The sequence below is a fragment of the Chaetura pelagica genome, unplaced genomic scaffold, assembly GCF_000747805.2.
Source record: "Chaetura pelagica isolate M959 unplaced genomic scaffold, ChaPel_1.0 scaffold37, whole genome shotgun sequence".
NCBI lineage: Eukaryota > Metazoa > Chordata > Aves > Apodiformes > Apodidae > Chaetura > Chaetura pelagica.
In genome coordinates, this window is record NW_009954567.1 from 4,231,524 (window position 1) to 4,249,329 (window position 17,806).

Genomic DNA, 17,806 nt, shown 5'->3' on the forward strand with positions numbered 1-17,806 from the left:
CAGCAGTTCCCTTTATAGCCATGTCACAAATCCCGAGTAGGTCATTTCACTTTTTACTACGGCTTCTGTTTATTCAAGCCTGGCATCAGAATTACAGACCTCGGTGCCATATAAATATTTTCTTTAATACTTCTAAATGTGTTTTTGTTTTATGCTTGGTTGGTTTTGTGGTTTTTTTAAATCATAATCTTCTGTTAATAATGCTTTCACAGAGTTTTCTGGATTAATTTTTTTAGTGAAAGTAATGTAATTGATTCCAACAAATTTAGTTTCTTTGTTGACCTTGAGTACTTACTGATGGTGTAAAGTGCCTTGACTTTGGGGAAACCTTCAATACTCTTTGCTTTGTTTCTCTAACAGAACTACAGTTTTAAGATGAAGGATTTTTGTTGGGTATTTTCTGTTAACTGTATACAAAGTGTTTTTTCTGGATTGCTTGAGATACAGTTAGAACTTATCCACTGTATGAAAGTCTCTGGTTTTATCCTGTGTTTTTAAACATTTCTAATTAGAAAGGATTATGACAGTTAAATGACAAAAAATACTATTAATTGATACTTTTAATGTTAATGTGAGGGTGATATAAATAACTGGGTTGGCAAAAATTTCAAGTAGCTAACCAAACAAAGAAGTTTGTAACACAACTGTGTTTTTTAAACAGTATTTTAAATCTCTGGTGGTCAAAGTAGTTACGGTTATTTTTCTTCTAGTGAAGAAGCGAGTGAAGAAAGGGATTTGAGTGAGGTAAGTAACTTTTTTGTTTACAAATAAGTATTTGTTTTTTACTGTATGTGAATTAGATTTTCTTAGAGGAACAAGTGCTACTTTCAGTGTTTTAGAAAACAAGCTCCAGTCAGATTTCCAACAAAAGGCTGCAAACACTAAGAGAGTTCTAAGGTTTGACCATTGTGAGCATTCATAGGGTAGAGTTGCTACTGCATACTACCTATTGCACTTTATAGAAACTGCTTACCAGATATTTCAGTCAGTAGGTTAGATGTATGGGAAGGGATGTGTTACAGAGTGACATGTATGTATGTCACAACAGTGTGTATCAGTGAGAGTCCTGTTGGAAAGATTTCTTCAAGGAAACAAAACTTCAGTAAATATTTATCACTTAAATTGTATTAATGAACACTATCACAGGAATAACCAAGCAGTGACATTTAACCAGAAGACCCAGGCAGCTGTAAGCCAGTCAGTCACACCTCCATGCTCAGCAAGATCATGGAGGCACATGGAAAATGAGGAGTGATTGATGGCAGACAACACAGCTTCACTAAGGACACGTCACGCCTGACAAATTTGTTGGTCTTCTATGATAGGATTACAGCATTGATAATCTTCCAACCCTAGCCATTCTATGAATTTGTCATACATGCTGCAGAGTAAGGTTGCTAGGTGAAGTATGCCTTTGCCTCCAGCTGTAGGTCTTGGGGGAACCCCTTTGAGTTGCTATTGAGATGAGGATGTAATGTTTGACTGGGAGTGTAGTTTCCTATTCCCCAGAATGAATCCTGAAAATTACTGTCTTCGATATCTATCTACCGTGTACACTTAGTTGATAGACTGTAGAAACGAAGGAAAGACACAGTCTATCCCTAAAAATGGAAAACAGAAGAAAACAGTCTCCTTCCACCGTTTCCTATTGTTTGAATAGTATATATTGCATAGTATGAATTCAAGTTCTTGAACTCCTGTCCACAATAATTCCAGCTGTGCAAGAGCCTTTAAGTGTCAGAAGGGTTCTGAGAATGTTATTTAATTAATAATTATTCAGATGTTCAAATAGCCATTTGTGAAGTGAACCGGATTTGGGGAATATAGAAATAGTGACATGTTAGGTATATTTATTTAAATTTATTTAAATTACTTAGAGTGCTATTATTGTAATGCCATGAAGTAGAAGATGGGAAGGCTTTTTTCCTGCAGGTACTGCAGTTATCTGAGCCTGGTAAAGTATTACTAGTATTTTGCCATTTGCCATCTCTTGCATCTTATATATTGCATATCTCTTGTGCAGTTAACACATCACAGGGTCACTTCTGCATTTGCACGGCTGCAGCATGTTGGTAGTTTTATAGCCATCCAATGAGCAGGGGATCAGCAATTAAACTAATGACACCAGGTTTGCCTACCTCCCTGTTAATCACAGATCCGTAGTCTGTAATAAAAGCTTGTTATTATTCTCTTAAGTGCCTGACCTTACTGTTCTGACTCTTAAATATTATCCTGTTTCTCTTACTGCATCCGCAATGTCATACATTTTACGCTTGAAGAGTCAGATCCTTTGAGTTTACTAGTAGCAGCAAAAACTAGTACAGCTTCCAGGCAGGCAGTTTTGCATTTCTTTATCACTTGGGGCACACCATCATCCGACTGAACAGCTGCTTCCCTCCTCGGCTGTCGTGTAGCCCACTCTGGGTGGAACTGTGTTAAACATATTAGCTGGTAATGAGACTTGAGAAAATTGTGATTCTAAAAGACAGGAGATCAGATGGAGTTAATGAGACAGTAGAGAGACTGAAGGAGGAGACTGGACAGGAGAAAAGAGTAGAGTTGCAGGAGGGGGAGGGGGTTGAGGAGGAAGTTTATATCCTATTTTGTCAGTGTTTTTCTTGAAGACGGCTGATCAGGTCCTGTGCAGAGTGAGGGTAGTGGAAGATGTGGGAAGTAGGAGGTTCAGATGAGTTGGACAGGTTGAAAAATTTTGTCTTTTCCATTTTAAAATATTTCCATGCAATATCCCTCCTGTTATTCAGATTTCTATAATTTTTAGTTAGCTAACTATTTAGCAATTGAATTTTTTCAAGTGGTGTCAATTTGTATTCTAGAAAATTTCCTATCCAATTCTATTTGTCTTTCAGTGGAATGCTCTTACCTAAACCCTAGCCAAATCTCCACCAGTAATCTGTCTTTATCCTTGACTGTTAAACACCATGAACACAGTCCTTTCATATTCTGTTTCTGGATTCTGCCCCTGCCATTGAATTCTGTTATCCCTTCATATCCCTAATAATTTATCAGTTAAGATAAACGAAATATATTTTATTTTTTCTTGGGGAAATTTTATTGTATCCTATGCCAAACAATGTATGCTCCATCCCGGAGTGCATGCAAGTCTTCCTGGGGATGGATGAGGAGCTGGCCAAGAGCTTATGAGTCAGAATTAAAAGGAGTGCAGGGACAGGGGACATCATAATGGGGAGTCTACTACAGGCCAGCCAACTAGGAAGATTGAGTGTATGTTTCTATATTTGTCAAATTCTGGATACAAATACCAGTCTAGTACCACATTGCTATGACGTCTTCTGCAGACCTGCAAGGGTTTACATTCCAGAACAGAATGTTTTAGTTTTTCAAGCCATACAGAAAAGATGTAATTTATGTATGAAAAAATATTTAATTATTGTATTTTTTTGTTTGTTTTGTTCTATCTGAAGCAAATAAGGATATATTTATTTTAAAAGTTTGCTTTTAAATACAGCTTTAAAATGTGGGGTATTTTTGTAATGGATTATTTTTCTAAGAAAAAATTTCCATGTATTCAACATTCTGTAGTTAAAGATGAAGGGGTTTTATAATTTTAAATCATTAAAGGATGAAGAGGAACATGATGAAGATGCTGATAGTGTAGAAGGAGATGCTGCTACCAGTGAGAGGTTTCAAATAAAAGAACGTATTGCCAAGAAGTTAAAGATTGATACAAGTGAAAATGCTAAACAGCAGCTTCAAGATGAAGAAACTAAGACAGAAAAGAAAACAACTAGTCGCAGGTAAGTATAATGCTTTTTTTCTTTCTTTCAACTTGTTTACAGTTAGGTTTTCTGCTCATTTCCAGTTTTGCTGTTAACTACATTGATTCATTAGTATTACATTAAAATTATTCCCACCTGATGGACATTCACCACTGAGAATAACAGGAAATAGTCAATCTACCGGCTTTCCAACATTGCAATTAATACCATACCAATAAATACCATCTGGAGCTTTTCTTGAAGAGTTGGAATATGTCTATGTTTAGTAGTGTAACACTGTATCCAAATTATTAAATTAGCTTTAGGCTGACTATTATGATTCTGTAGCAGTATTTCACAATAATTGTCTGGCATCTTCTGACATGTGAATCAAAGGGATGGTACTGTTTGTTATATATAAGGTGTTACAATCTTTCAGATTTCATGAGATAAAGGAAGGTAAACATTACCAATTTTTTATTGTCTGTAAGAGTAACTTTTCTGTAAGTGTACTGAAGATTAGTGATAATATTCTCATGGGACTTCACCACCCACTGTAGTCCAAGTGTATGTTGATCTGAGCAGACATAGCTGTGAGAGGTGCAAATATCAAAGAAAAAGTTGGATCCACCGTACATACCTTGAAGGGTAATGTCTACTAACGTATCAGAGGGCCAAGAAACATCTGATACGTAACAATTATTCATCTCATCAGGTATTTATATGTGCTAATAGAATAATTGAACTTCTAAAAATATTTTGCAAAGCACTGTCTTTTAACATGTAAGGGTTTTTCTACAGATCTGTATTAATTTGTAGCAGTCTTGTTTCTTTTATTACAAATCCATTCGTAAAGTCAGAAGTTTGCTTATCTGTTTCAGAAGAATATGGAAACTATAATAGACACCTTCTCAGATTCATGGTACTGAGATCTAGTACTGCTTTTAAATGTAGGCATTCTTTGAGAGCTCAAATGGTGAATTTAATTTTTAGTTAATTCAATATGCATTTGAAGCTTTTGAGGATGTTTTAAAAAAATAATTTGAGACACTTTACAGTTTTGTGTTAGATAGGAGACTTCAGGAAAAAAAAATTCCCACTAATTCTGGCAGATTGTTAGGGAAGTTCCACAGCTCTATAATTTTTTTTATTTGAAAACTTCCACCTAAGCTTCGAAGTATAATACAACTGTCTATATGAAGGAATGTGTACAGATAGAGGAAGAGTTTGTTATCATTGAAATAGTAATCAAATTTAACAGCATTACGTGAAATTTGTATAGTTGCAGTGGCTTCAAGTGATCATCTGAAGGCTTCAGGGTGAACAGTCATAGTTTGGTAAATAAAAATGTTTGGTTTACATTTGTTTTCATCCTGTAGGTGGAGCTCGGGTGCTATTTCTTTCTGGTTCCCATGTTTTAATTTTCACTGCTTTTTGTTTGCAAGACCTGAGTGCAAGTAGGGTACAGTTGACTGTACAGTTTTTCACTATACAGTCGTTGTAAAGCTACTGTCAGTAATCTTTGAAATGCTGTGGAGATCTTCTGAGTGGAGGATGTTACTGCAACCATTTTAAAAACAGGCAATTATGACAGGGATAAGCCAGGCAGCATTACTTTGGTCCTTGGGCAAATAGTCAGATATGTCCTCTTGGAAGCTATTTCTGAGCATATGAAGGAGAAGAGGTGATGGGAAGTAGTCAGCATGGATTTAGCAAAGGCAAATTTGGTTTTAAGTTATATATGTATGTCTGCAGGTGTTTTATTTAAACTTCCAGTTTGAATAATCCAGTATCTCATCTTGTGTTCAGGAATCTACTTGTATACTTTTTTGTGAATGTTGTTGCTTTGTAGGCAGTGGCAATGTGATGTGAATACCATATACTTAGAGCTACTTACTCACTTTGGAATATGAGTTCTATCTATTTCTAAATAGAACTCTGGTATTCTTTTTTCACAATAATTGCTCTTTCCAATTTATTAAATATATTTCTAATCCAACTAGCGTTTTCTTAAACCAGGTCTAACTGTTACTATTGGTCCTTGTCTGGTCCTTGATTTTCAGTTTAGCACCAGGAAATAAAATTGTGCATTAATAAGAATTTATGAGTTCTTGAGTTAGAACTTTTTGCAGCTGACTGCAAACTTCACTATACCTGAAGAACTACTGCTGTTTTCATAGCAAATTCAGGTATTCTGTTAATAGTGTTTTAAGACAGAGGAGGCCACTACATAAACTGCGTATCTTGTGCCATAATTTTCTGCCAGTTAGCCCTGGTTTGAGCTCACTGTTTGGATGCAGCTGAACAGGAAGGGCATTCATATGTATTTTGTAGATATCAGACCAATGAGGTTGGTCCATATTTACGCAGTAACTGTAATCTATTCAAGTTTTTAGGTACCTTACCCCTAACAGTATCTCATCCAGTTACATATTTGCATTTGTCTAAGTGCAACTTGTAGCCAATGAATTGGTTTTGCTGTGTTTTTGGTTTTTTTTAAGTTCACTGCAGTAAGCTGTATTTTCTCTGCAACTACTTAAATTCTAATCAGGTCCTTTCTGTCTTTTTGATAAGCTTTACCTATTGAGTTTTTTCAGTCTTTCACAGCAAGACATTTTACCCAGTCTTCAAATAACTTTATGGCTTTTTTTTGTATTTTCTACAATTTATCAACCTTCTTTAAAGAGCTTTCATAAGTCATGACTTACTGGTCTTACTATTGCTATATACAGAGAGCAACAGCTTTTTTTCCTTACCTCTACATCCTTTTTTATTTATACAGTTACCATATCAGCCTTTCTTAACAATATTTCTGCTGCTTTCCTCAAATTGTATGCTGCATCTATTTAATAACCTATCAAATTCTAAACAGTATTTCTGGAAAAGTGCAAAAGCTCATCTAATGCTGCATATTAAATCTCTCCAACTAGTCCTGTTTCAGTGCAGAGTATAAGAATTTTTTATCTTAAATCCTAGCCTTTAGTGGCTTTTATGACATTAAGCATACTTAGGACTGTTACAAATGTTATACTGGTTGTTTTTCAGTAATTAATAGATTCAGGTTTCTAATTCTGTTCTTTCACTCTTGAAATGTTTCAAAAGCTCTTTGGAGGAGCAGTAGTTCTCAGATGGAAAGTACTAGTCATATGAAATATGTGTATATAGATACAGAGCAGTATTTCAGTCTTCCTGTTTTTCTGTATCTTTGTCAGCCTGTGTCCAAGTAAAGTTTCATTAGGTTAGTCACTTGCCTTAGATACAGTGTGTCCTAAGCACTAGCTGAATTAAACAGTTTTGGTTATTCATCGTATCTATTCCTGAAAAGATATTAATTCAAACATGTCAGTTTGGTTGCAAAGACCTGGCAAGTGTGTAGGAGCTATAATTCCTGTATTATGCTGATAGTACCTGCCTAAACATTTTTGGTATACATGAGGACAGTGTTCTTCCTCTAGAGGAACACTTCATGGGAATCTGAGGAAAACTGTGCTTGAATAGGTAAAGAGTTGGGAGCATTAGCTGTGAGGGAGGAGTTAAGTTATTTCATTAATAATTAATTGACTTTACAGTATAAGAATACAGAAAGCTACTGTAATATGTCAAGATCAACACATTTTCTGTTTTTTCTGTGTAAGTGTAGGTGCTGCTACAAGCAGTCCTTGCTGTACATGTGGCAAACAGCATAAAGTCAGAGTTATGACATGGCTTAAGCACAGCACTACTTTGAAGAACTTTGAGATTGTCAGAAATTTAGTAGACAAAATAATGGTCTATGAAATATTATTATACTGCATAATACCTAAATTGCACTGTAAGTGCATTGTGCTGGTTCTGATTTACACATGCCTCCTATGGTTTGCAGGTGGAACTCCCTTGAATCCTAAATACTCTTAAGTCTGTGTTACATCTGTTGTGCTTTATTGCTGCAGCAATGGAGCAGATGTGTGAGCTGGAGCTACCTGATAGAAAAGGGAAAACTTGCCCCCAGCTCCCCACCCCTTCCCCCCCCATAATGTTGAGAAAAAGCACAGACACAAACTGATGGAAATTCATTGTCTACATATCAAAAAACAGTGGGAATGGTATTATGGTAAGCTAAGTCAATGCAACTTTAATGAAGAAATCTGAAACAGGAACTTACTTTGATGTATTATTTTAAATTAGTGCTGAAAAGAATTTAATTCTTTTAAATTCCGGTGTGGTTGAGCTCTTTTAAGCTTCTACCTTTTGAAAAGTATGAACTTAGAAACTTCCACATCTTTGTAATTTCTAAGCAACTTTTTTTCCTTTCTTTTAGTGTCTGTGCTTTATAAATTGCTTCCCCAGAAAATGAATGTTTGGTATTTTTCTGCTGCCTTACTTGATCTTAACTATGGTTAATGTTGAAAGTCACACATACACAAAATCACTTTAGATATAAGAAGAAAAAGAAAGAAAGACATTCAGCCCTGTATATTTCCAGAGTATCTGAAAGAAGGGAAGGAGAATAGTTTCTTAATCTTTTGTTTTGGTATTGTTATCCTAGCTTTGTAATGATACCACACAGACTCACTCACATGCTATGTAATATCTTAGTCATACCTACCTACATTTCAGATGTTTGTTTTGATATGTTTCCACATTAGTTTTTATGTGTTTTGTATGCTTTGATTAACTTATCACAGCATATAAATTCAATATGGATTTGAAACCAAATTGCTAATTTATGAATTGCCCTTTCTCCACAGTCATATGGAAATTGCTCAGTTCTGCAAATGTTTACATGACTCAATGATTCCAGTGAAACTATTAATGGAAGTAAAAGTTCATAGAAGTAAGCCTGAGAACCACTGAAATTACTAAGGCCTGGAATTTGACAGTCATTTTATGGCATGAAGGCTAAAGGAGAGGAAGAAATATTTTTACTAAAAGGACAGAAAAAGTCCTTACCATTGGGATTGAGTAACTTTTTTTTTTCTTCATAAGGCTGTGCTCGAGAGATTATCACCTTCCCTTCCTCTGCCCTTGGCCACTTTTTCCAGCCATTTTTTTCTTCAGTTACAGTTGCTTATGGAGTTCCTTGTAAAACAGATCCCTTTTAAAATTCCAGTAAATCAAGTTTAAAAAGTTAGCTACAAAGCCAGAGCCAGAAGTAAGCTGTCAAAGAAAAGAGGCTTTTAAGCAAGTGTTAGTGCTGTAGAAAGTGTGCATGAGCTTCTGCCCACAGCACACTGCTTAAAACATTTAGACATAACTCTTAAAGAGAAATGTGGACGACATCTTGTTGCAACCTAGAACCTTGACTGATATTCACTTTTGGTTTAATAATTACATGTTTTATCAAGTCATTTGGTTATTAGGATTTTTCTCATCTTCTCAAGTAATATTAAAATACTAATTCTTTTGAAGTACACTATTTCTGTTTTCTTTTGCTTTACATACTTCTTTTCCTCAGTGCTCATGGTATCACTCACTTCAGTCTGACTGATTTTGTTTAAGGAAAGCAGTAATAGTTGCTTTAAGTGTAATGTTTTACATTTTATGCATTCTTCCTTAGAACTGTTGATCAGTTACTTTTGACTGATGAAGTTCTCTTGCTTGTTGTCTCAAAAAATGAAAGAATTTATCTTTTCCTTTTGTAAAAATTAATTCCTAAATTTAAAATGCCAGTATTTTCCTTTTAATTTGCATTTTCTTATATTGTTCAAGAAAGTCAGTCTTTCTGACATATATTGCTGACATACAAGAAAGAAAGATTACTTCAGAATTGGTTCTAGAAGTACCTTATTTTTCTGAATAAGACCATTTACTTAGTGCTGAGGATTGCTTGATTAATTTTTCTTTTCAAAATAATACAGATTTTTCTGTATTCTTTACCTTAATAACATTCATTGTAAAGAAAAAGTAATCCCAGACATACTCTTTGTAGAGTTAGTGATTGGCAGTAACTTAAAAGCAGACTATACCATATTGAACACAAACCCAGATTGTTTGGACACAAAACCCAGAATTCCAGCACTGAGATTTTTCTTGGCTAAGCATCAAAGCGTGTTAATAGGTATAGTGTTAGCCTGGGACAAAGACGGGATTGTTACTGTGGTCTGTTTCATCCTGCTGCTACTTGGCAAGAGTCACTGTATTTTTAGGTGAAGTTTGTGTGTGCATTTGTCTAGTCACCTGGAAAAAAGGATGCTTAGATGACCCGTGAAAATACAAGTTAGCATGATGGAAGGTGAGAATGTGTAATCCTTATTACACCGTGAATTGTTAGCGCTATATTGTGGGTACAGTGTAATTTCAAAGGGCTGGAGTGTTCTCAGTTGTTTAGTTGCACATGTGATTTTATTTATTTATTTGTTTTTTTATTTTTGTAACATAACAAGACGGGTTTAACGGTAGTATAGCCATGTACTTTTTAATTGCTAAATGTTCGTGCTCCATTTCCTTTCTTTGTTTCATCAGAGTTGAGTAGCATGGAAGGAGACATTTTGAGGTTTTTACTTCCATTATAGAATACATTTCCTGTAAATGTAAGCAGTACATCTTAAAGTGGTGCTGTAGTGATGAATAACTACAATATATTCAGACATTTTCTTTATTTATTACATTTGCTCTTGTCTTTAGACAGTCAAGTCATGGTATAATTCCACATTTTTATTATTTTACATGCCTTACTGCAGAGCCAAGTAGGTAATAGATACTTTTACTACAGTGTAAAACAATTTATCTTGTTTTTCAGATTCTGTTTATAGAATCTCTGTAATTAATAATGGTTCCTGAATAAAAAGAAATTAAACTCAATTCTTGCCTAACAAGTTAAATTTTTAATAGTAGTTAATAGTAGTAGTTGGTAGTTTGGTAGTAAAGCTGAATTACATACTTGACTTTTGTTATCTAACCAGATTTGATTTTGAAATCTTTCAGATGGTAAAGATAACTGCTATTTTTTTATTATTTTTTTTTTTTTTACCTCCAAGATTGCAGCTACTATTGTCTTAGATAAAAAGCCACACTTCATATTATTTTTTACCCTGTTTATGACACTTAACATGCTGGTAATTTTTTTAGTACAGATCTTATCTGAGTTGTCTGCAAATCAAGTTGCACCTGGTAAGGTTTATGTTGGATATTAGGAAAAAAATTTCACCAAAAAATTTCACCAAAAGCATTGGAGTGGGCTGACCAGGGAAGTGGTAAAGTCACCATCCCTGGAGATATTTAAAAGACATGTAGATGGTAAATGTGGTGCTTAAAGAAATGGTTTAGTGGTGGACTTGGCAGTGCTGGCTTAATGCTTGGACGTGATGTCCTTAAAGATCTTTTCCAACCAGAACTTTTCTATGATTCTGTGCAGCCAGTGATGCTACGTATTGGTTTCTACCTCTCTGTGCTGATCTCTTGAATTTTACATTGAATGACACTAGTGTAAATAGTATTAGATCTCACTGTAGTGTACTGTACATGGAGTTTGTGGTCATAGAGAAGGGCAGCCTTACTGAGAATTTGGATAAGATAGTAAAATGACTAATATTCTGGTATCATATTGTAAAGTGATATTTTTACATTTCTGAATTACATCCTTGTAAACGTGTTTCAGTGCTCTTTGTGCTTCTGAATGTAGTTCAATCATAGGTATTTATAAAAAGTATTTCATAATGAAGTATCAAAAATTTTAAAGATTTTGTGTGTGTGTGAATGTATCTATACTGCTATATTTTAGTGTAGAATTTGAGATTTATTTTCTTATTCTCTCAATGTTCTTTCTGTGAGATTACTTGCTTGAAAAAAGTGGTAAATTGGGTAATTTCTTGCAGCTTAAGTTTGTGTCTCTTCGAGGATACAGGAGTTTGAGAACAGGAGAGTAAAACTTGATGCAAGCTAGATCCTCTAGCTGCAAGTGTCATTATTTCTGTAATTAATAGTCTTACTGTAGTTCACTGAGTCTGAATTCAGAAAAACTGACTAAACATGGTAATAAGTATTACAATAAATTTTAGGAATTATGTTTTGAGGAATTAACTTTTGAGGTTCATTGCCGGGCAGACTTTTTATTGGTCAACAGTCAAGGATACGTACAGACTAAAATACTCGCTTTTTAATCAGAATCCTTTGCATATAATTAAGGCAAAGCTATGCAAATAAAATTAATCGGTTTTGAGAAACCAGTGTTGTTGTTTTATTCAGCAGCTGTAACTTTAATGAATTTCAGTGCATCTGATTCGTTACTTTTTTTTTTTCAGGAATTTAGGAACAAATTATAAATAACCAGCTTCCCCCTTTTCTCTGTGCAACTGCTTATTCTTTTTACTTTCTATATATAAAATGAAAGATGTTGGTAAATTCAAAGTATCATGGCCAAATATTGCATGTTTAGGGCATCTTTTCAAATAAAATTACTTTTAGAAAGCAATGTTTCTTTTAAATTTGAAAATAGGTGTCTCTCTGAATGAGCACCTGACAGAAAACTGAATTAGTTTCTTCTTGGTTTGCTGAATAATATCATGATAAAATGGTCTTTGTCCTAAACTACCGTCACTACTAACTAAACCAGGTATTGCCATCTTCTGTAGAAAATGACTTTTTGTAGAGACTGCCTTTACTACCACAAAGGTGTTAAGAGGGTGGTTTAATGCTGTAGGGTGGCTGTCCAGTCAGATTATTACTGTCAGAGGTACTAGAGCATCTCATACGAGGGAAGAACTCTGATAAAACAGATAATACTGATAATTGCAGTGGGAACAGCAGCACAAAATACAGTTTCACAGAGCTGGTTCTAGCCTGTTCGCATTTGTCTCTTACCGTTAGCTTGTATATTTTCTACTTCTTTTGGATCCCAGAGCTCAGAGAATAAATTACACTGCCTCTTCCCTGTCCGATAAATTACAGAAATTACTTAGAGGCATCAAAGAGACAGATGTCATAAAAGAGGGCAGAAGAGAATAATGTAGTATGCTGCCATGCTGCATTATTCTTAGCTGCCCGTTTCTAGCTAAGGGTCATTCCGAAACAGGAAGGTATTGCTGGGTGAGTGAGTGCAAGAATTGAGAAGGCAATCTTGAGTTTTAGTGGTTTTTTTCTGCAGTGCTACGGAAATGTGGCTTAACTTTTTAAAGCTGTATAAACCATATTACTGCAGTGTGGAGTCAAAGTTAGTAAGCCCAGCCTGTAAAGTTGACATGTGGAGACTGCTTCTGTATCCTTGCACATGTTCTTAGAGCAACGGAGTTGACCGTTTTGGTGTGTGGGGTCAGCATGGCTTATTGAACCTGTTTCTGCAACATAAAGGCTGAACCCAACCCAACTTCTAGAAAATTACTGGACATTTCTGCATAATGCTTATAACCTCTGGAATATAGAGGCTTCATAACCATGAAATTAGCTGTCTTTGCATGAAGTTTGGAAGCTTGAAACATAAGGGAGGGATGGCAGACCTGTCCTAGGAAGGAGCCAGTTATTGTTAGAGTTTCTTTCTGATTTTATCATAGAATGGCTAGGGTTGGAAGGGAACTTAAAGACCATCTAAATCCAACACCCCTACATGGGCAGGGACACTTCTCACTAGATCAGGCTGCTCAGAGACCCATCCAGCCTGCCCTTGAATACTGCCACGGATGAGAGGGCCTTCCACAACTTCTCTTGGCAACCTGTTCCAGTGTTTTGCCACCCTCATAGTGAAGAATTTGCTTCTAATGTATAATCTAAGTCTCCCCTATTCAAGTTTTAATCCATTAGCCCTTGTCCTATCACTACAAGCCCTTTTAAAAAGTCCCTCCTTAGCTTTCTTGTAGCCTCTTCAGATGCTGGAAGGCTGCTATGAGGTCTCCCCAGAGCCTTCTGTTCTCCAGACTGGACAACCCCAACATCTTTCAGCCTGCCTTCATAGCAGAGCTGCTCCAGCCCTCTGATCATCTTTGTGACCTTCCCCTGGACTTGCATCAAGAGCTCCATGTCCTTCTTACTTAATGGTAGGGTCTCAAGAGTCTACAGAAGATGTGGGAGAATCACTTCCCTTGATCTGCTGGCCACATTTCTTCTGATGTAACATAGGACACAGATGGCTTTCTGGGCTGCAAGCACACATTGCCAGCTCACGTTGAGCTTCTTGTTTGCAATCAAGCCCAAGTCCTTTTCCTCAGGGCTGTTATCAATCCATTCTCCACCCAATTTCCTTTTTTCCCTTTTTGGAAAATGGGTGTGATGTCTCCCCTTTGCCAGTCAGTGGGAACTTCACTAGACTGTCAAGACTTTTCAAATATGATGGACAGAAGCTTTGCAACTTTATCTGCGAGTTTCTTCAGGAGCCTTGCATGTTTTCCATCAGGTCCCCTCGATTTGTGCACCGTCAGGTCTTTCAGGTGTTCTCAAACCCGCTCAACTCGTACATCAAGGGGATCTTCCTTTTCCCAGTTTCTGCCTTTCCCTTCTCTAACTTGGCTGGTGTGATGAGCATCTCTGCTGATGAAGACTGTGACAAAATAGTCATTGAGGACCTCAGCCTTCTCTATGTCTTGCGTGACCAGGTCTCCAGGTCTCTTTTATGTTTCATTAAAGAAGTCTTTGCTCTTTTCAGACTTCATCTGTCTCTGAAGATGACTTGCAGATGTTGTTACTTGTATGGCTGGCTAGATGCTTTTTGATCTCCTGCTGGTTTTGTATGATTCTTCAGGTCAACAGTGTCTGATACTGAGTTGGACCAGTAAGTCACCCCATGCCCCCCCAGCTCACCCTGTGTTGTGTGTCTATATGGTCATCTCTTGCATCTGTGTGATAGGTAGGGGTGGATTTTGTCTCTTTGTAAGCCTGAATACACAGAGTACTTATCTGCAGGTTGATGCTACTGGGACTTTGAAGGACATCCAAAATCTTTACTTAACTGGTTGAACCACTCTGCATTATAAGTGAATTACTCCACATTGTCATTCATTGACTGCTACGAGGTCTTATTGTGAGTAATTTACAAAACTACATACTTATTTTAGTATATTCAGTTAGATGTGGTATGATGATATATTTGAGTCTACAGTTGACCTGGGGGGTTATTAATGGTTCAGGAAATCTGGTAGGTGCTACGTAGCTGTTTTATATGGCAGTATTCTTTTTGTGTGAAAAGTAATGGTTAAATAAAGTAATTATGAATGTCAAAGAAGTTACAGTTCAATATATGCTTGTCTGTTAAAAAGACATGAGTCAGAGGTTAAAACATGAAACAGTAATGATCTGTACAGGACAACTGGATAGTGGAATACATCCTCAGGTAGTCAGACCTTTAATGCTTTCCTGAACGTTCTCCCTCATATTTTAACAGAAAAGACAAGCACAGGCAGATTTTAATCACTATAAATTGTGACAACTACCATTAAGAAAGGACTGTTGATAACATTGTAGATTGATTTCATTTTAAACTGTTTTAAAAATAGTTTTTACTGTCATGAAGACCTGAAGTTGAGCAAACACTGTATTTGAAATTGTGATGTCAAAATATTCTGTTGATATTCATTGCTTGGCTATAACACAACTACTTGGTTTCTTGTATCTTTTTTTGACTGATTTAAACTCCCATGCACTTCTTACTGCTACTTTCATTAGTTCTTATTTTGACTTATTGTGTACTTGAAAATATGTGAGCCTCTCAATAAAAGGGTTAATACACATTGCATGACAGCCTCCCAAGTTGCAGAACAGCAAAGCATACCATAGTCACAGTTGGATAATTTCACAGCAAAATCACTTTTTAATGAGAAGTATATCAGCAGTACAGGGCTTTTGAAGTTCTTCTTAAGTTTGGGTGATAAGCAGCCATACTGAGCTCATTGATGAGAAAGCATCATTTGCTGAACAAACCTCATGCTTAGTACTGGAAGTCACAGTTACGTCATTGCTTGGTTAATTGGCTGCACCTGTCACTTGTTAACAGCTTTAATCCAGTAGTCTCTGAACCACGTGTTGAAAGGTCAACAGGAGCAGGAAGGAGCCTGGTGTACTGGGAAACATTGTTAGATGTAATCTTAGTTTGGCAACCTGTTGTGCTTGTTTAATTCAAATTGTCACTTTTCAGCTCATGACATGAGCTTCTCAAAAAGAGAATATTGCAGATAAGTTGAAAATAAAGTATATGGTACTTTTCCTTCAAGGCAATGCTTATTAACTTAACACTTTTTTTTTTTTACAGAATGTATTAATTTGTGGTTTTGTCTTCTGTAATGAAATGTTCGTTACAACTCTGTTCTTCTTTAAGTTGGAGGGTGATGAAAAATATTAGAATGAAATTAATATGTAGCTAGGGAAAATATGTCTAGATATCTATATATACAGATATAGATATATACACACTACACAAACATGCATATGTATTGTTTAGTATTTAGATATCCCTTGCATGTCATAGAGTTTCTCAGCTGTCTCAGGTGACTGTCATTGTGCTGCCTTTTATCACATAATCCAGTCTGCACAATTGAGTTTTATTGTAGTTACTGTATATGAGTAGTTTTGTTGGTGTTTTGTGCTATTTACATAGTTAAAGTATATTTTAATTCTAACATACTTTTCAACTAGTTAAATAGTTATTTAATACATCTTGAAAATACTTCCTCTCTACATAATTTTAGCATCCACCCAGTATCTGAAGGGGGACTATAGGAAAACTGAGGAGGGACTTTGTAGAAGGGCATGTAGCACAAGGGGTAAAGATTTTAAGCTGGAAGAAGGTAGATTTGACTTAGACAATAGGAAGAAATTCTTTAGTGAGAGGGTTTTGAGAAACTGGAAAGGTTGCCCAGGGAAGTTGTGGTTTCCCCACCTCATGAAATTGTTCAAAGCCAGGTTGGATGGGGCTTGGAGCAACATGTTCTAGTGGGAGGTGACCCTGCCCCTGCAAGGGTGTTGGAACAACCCCAACTCTCTTAGCCTGTCTTCATAGCAAAGGGTTCCAGCCTTCTGATAATTTTTGTGGCCCTCCTCTGGACCTGCTCCAGCAAGACCTTGTCTTTCCTGTGCCAAGGACTCCAGAACTGGACACAGTACTCCAGATAAGGTCTCACATCAGTAGAGCAGCGGAAAAGAATCACCTCCCTTGACCTGCTGCGCACACTTCTTTTGATGCAGCCCAGAATGCCATTGGCTTTTTAGGCTTTGAGTGTACATTGCCAGCTCACGTCTGGCTTTTCATGAACCAGTACCCCCAAGTTCTTCTCCTCAGGACTGCTCTCAGTCCCTTCATCCCCTATCCCTACACAACCAGGCAGCATGCTTATACTATCCACAGGACACCTGTCCCTGATTCCTTTGCCTGTGTGTTGCCTTCTTGCCCTTTTATTTTGACCAGCAGGTCTTGACTCAGCCAAGCTGGTCTCTTTCTTTCTTTTCCTGATTTCTTACACCCGGAGATCAACATCTTGCAATCAATGGAAAGCATCCTTAAGGATTTGCAAGTTCTGTTCTGCTTCCTAGTCCCTGAGGGCAGTTTTCCAAGGGGTCCTATCAACTAACTCCTTGAACAGCTGAAGGTTTGCTTTCCTGAAATTCCGAGTCCTGTTTTTACTCTTCATCTGCCCCATGCTCCTCAGGAATACAAATGTCACCAGTGCTTGTTCATGGCAGTTTAGGCTGTCCCCAGTCTTGATGTCACAGGTTAGCTTACTTGCATTGGTGAACAACAGGTCCAGTAATGCAAACTCTCTGTTAGGATTGTCTGTTATCTGGAGAATACTTCTGAATGCATGTACATTAAATACTATTCTAAAGCCAGTGTTTGTGATTCATTATTTAAAAAAAAAAAACAACAAAAAAAACCCAACAAAAAACCCCCCAAAAAACCCAGCAAGAAATAGCAAAGACTTTAAATGTAGCAGGTTATTTTTACAGAAGTGACATTATGGTAGTACTCTGTTTAAAAGTATATATGTACTGTAATGGCACTCTACACAAAATAGGTGCTTATTAATCAGTCATCTATTATTGCTTTCGTTGTGATAGAAGATAGCATCCATAATCATTTTTATCAATGTATTTGCCATCTTTTGGATAGCGTTCTCAAACGAGTAAGTTGTGTGGCTATTTCAGAGACTAGAACACAAAATAAAAAAAAATAGTTT

General features: G+C 36.4%; 1 protein-coding gene across 1 annotated transcript in view; it reads left to right on the plus strand.

Moving 5' to 3' along the window:
- The window catches only part of CWC27 (CWC27 spliceosome-associated protein homolog (S. cerevisiae)), a 111,904-nt gene that overhangs the window by 18,498 nt on the left and 75,600 nt on the right, over positions 1-17,806 (plus strand). Inside the window, exons 10-11 of the mRNA XM_010005410.1 lie at positions 711-744; positions 3,601-3,776. Of these exons, the coding sequence (XP_010003712.1) occupies positions 711-744; positions 3,601-3,776 (210 nt within the window). The remainder of the gene's footprint in view (positions 1-710; positions 745-3,600; positions 3,777-17,806) is intronic.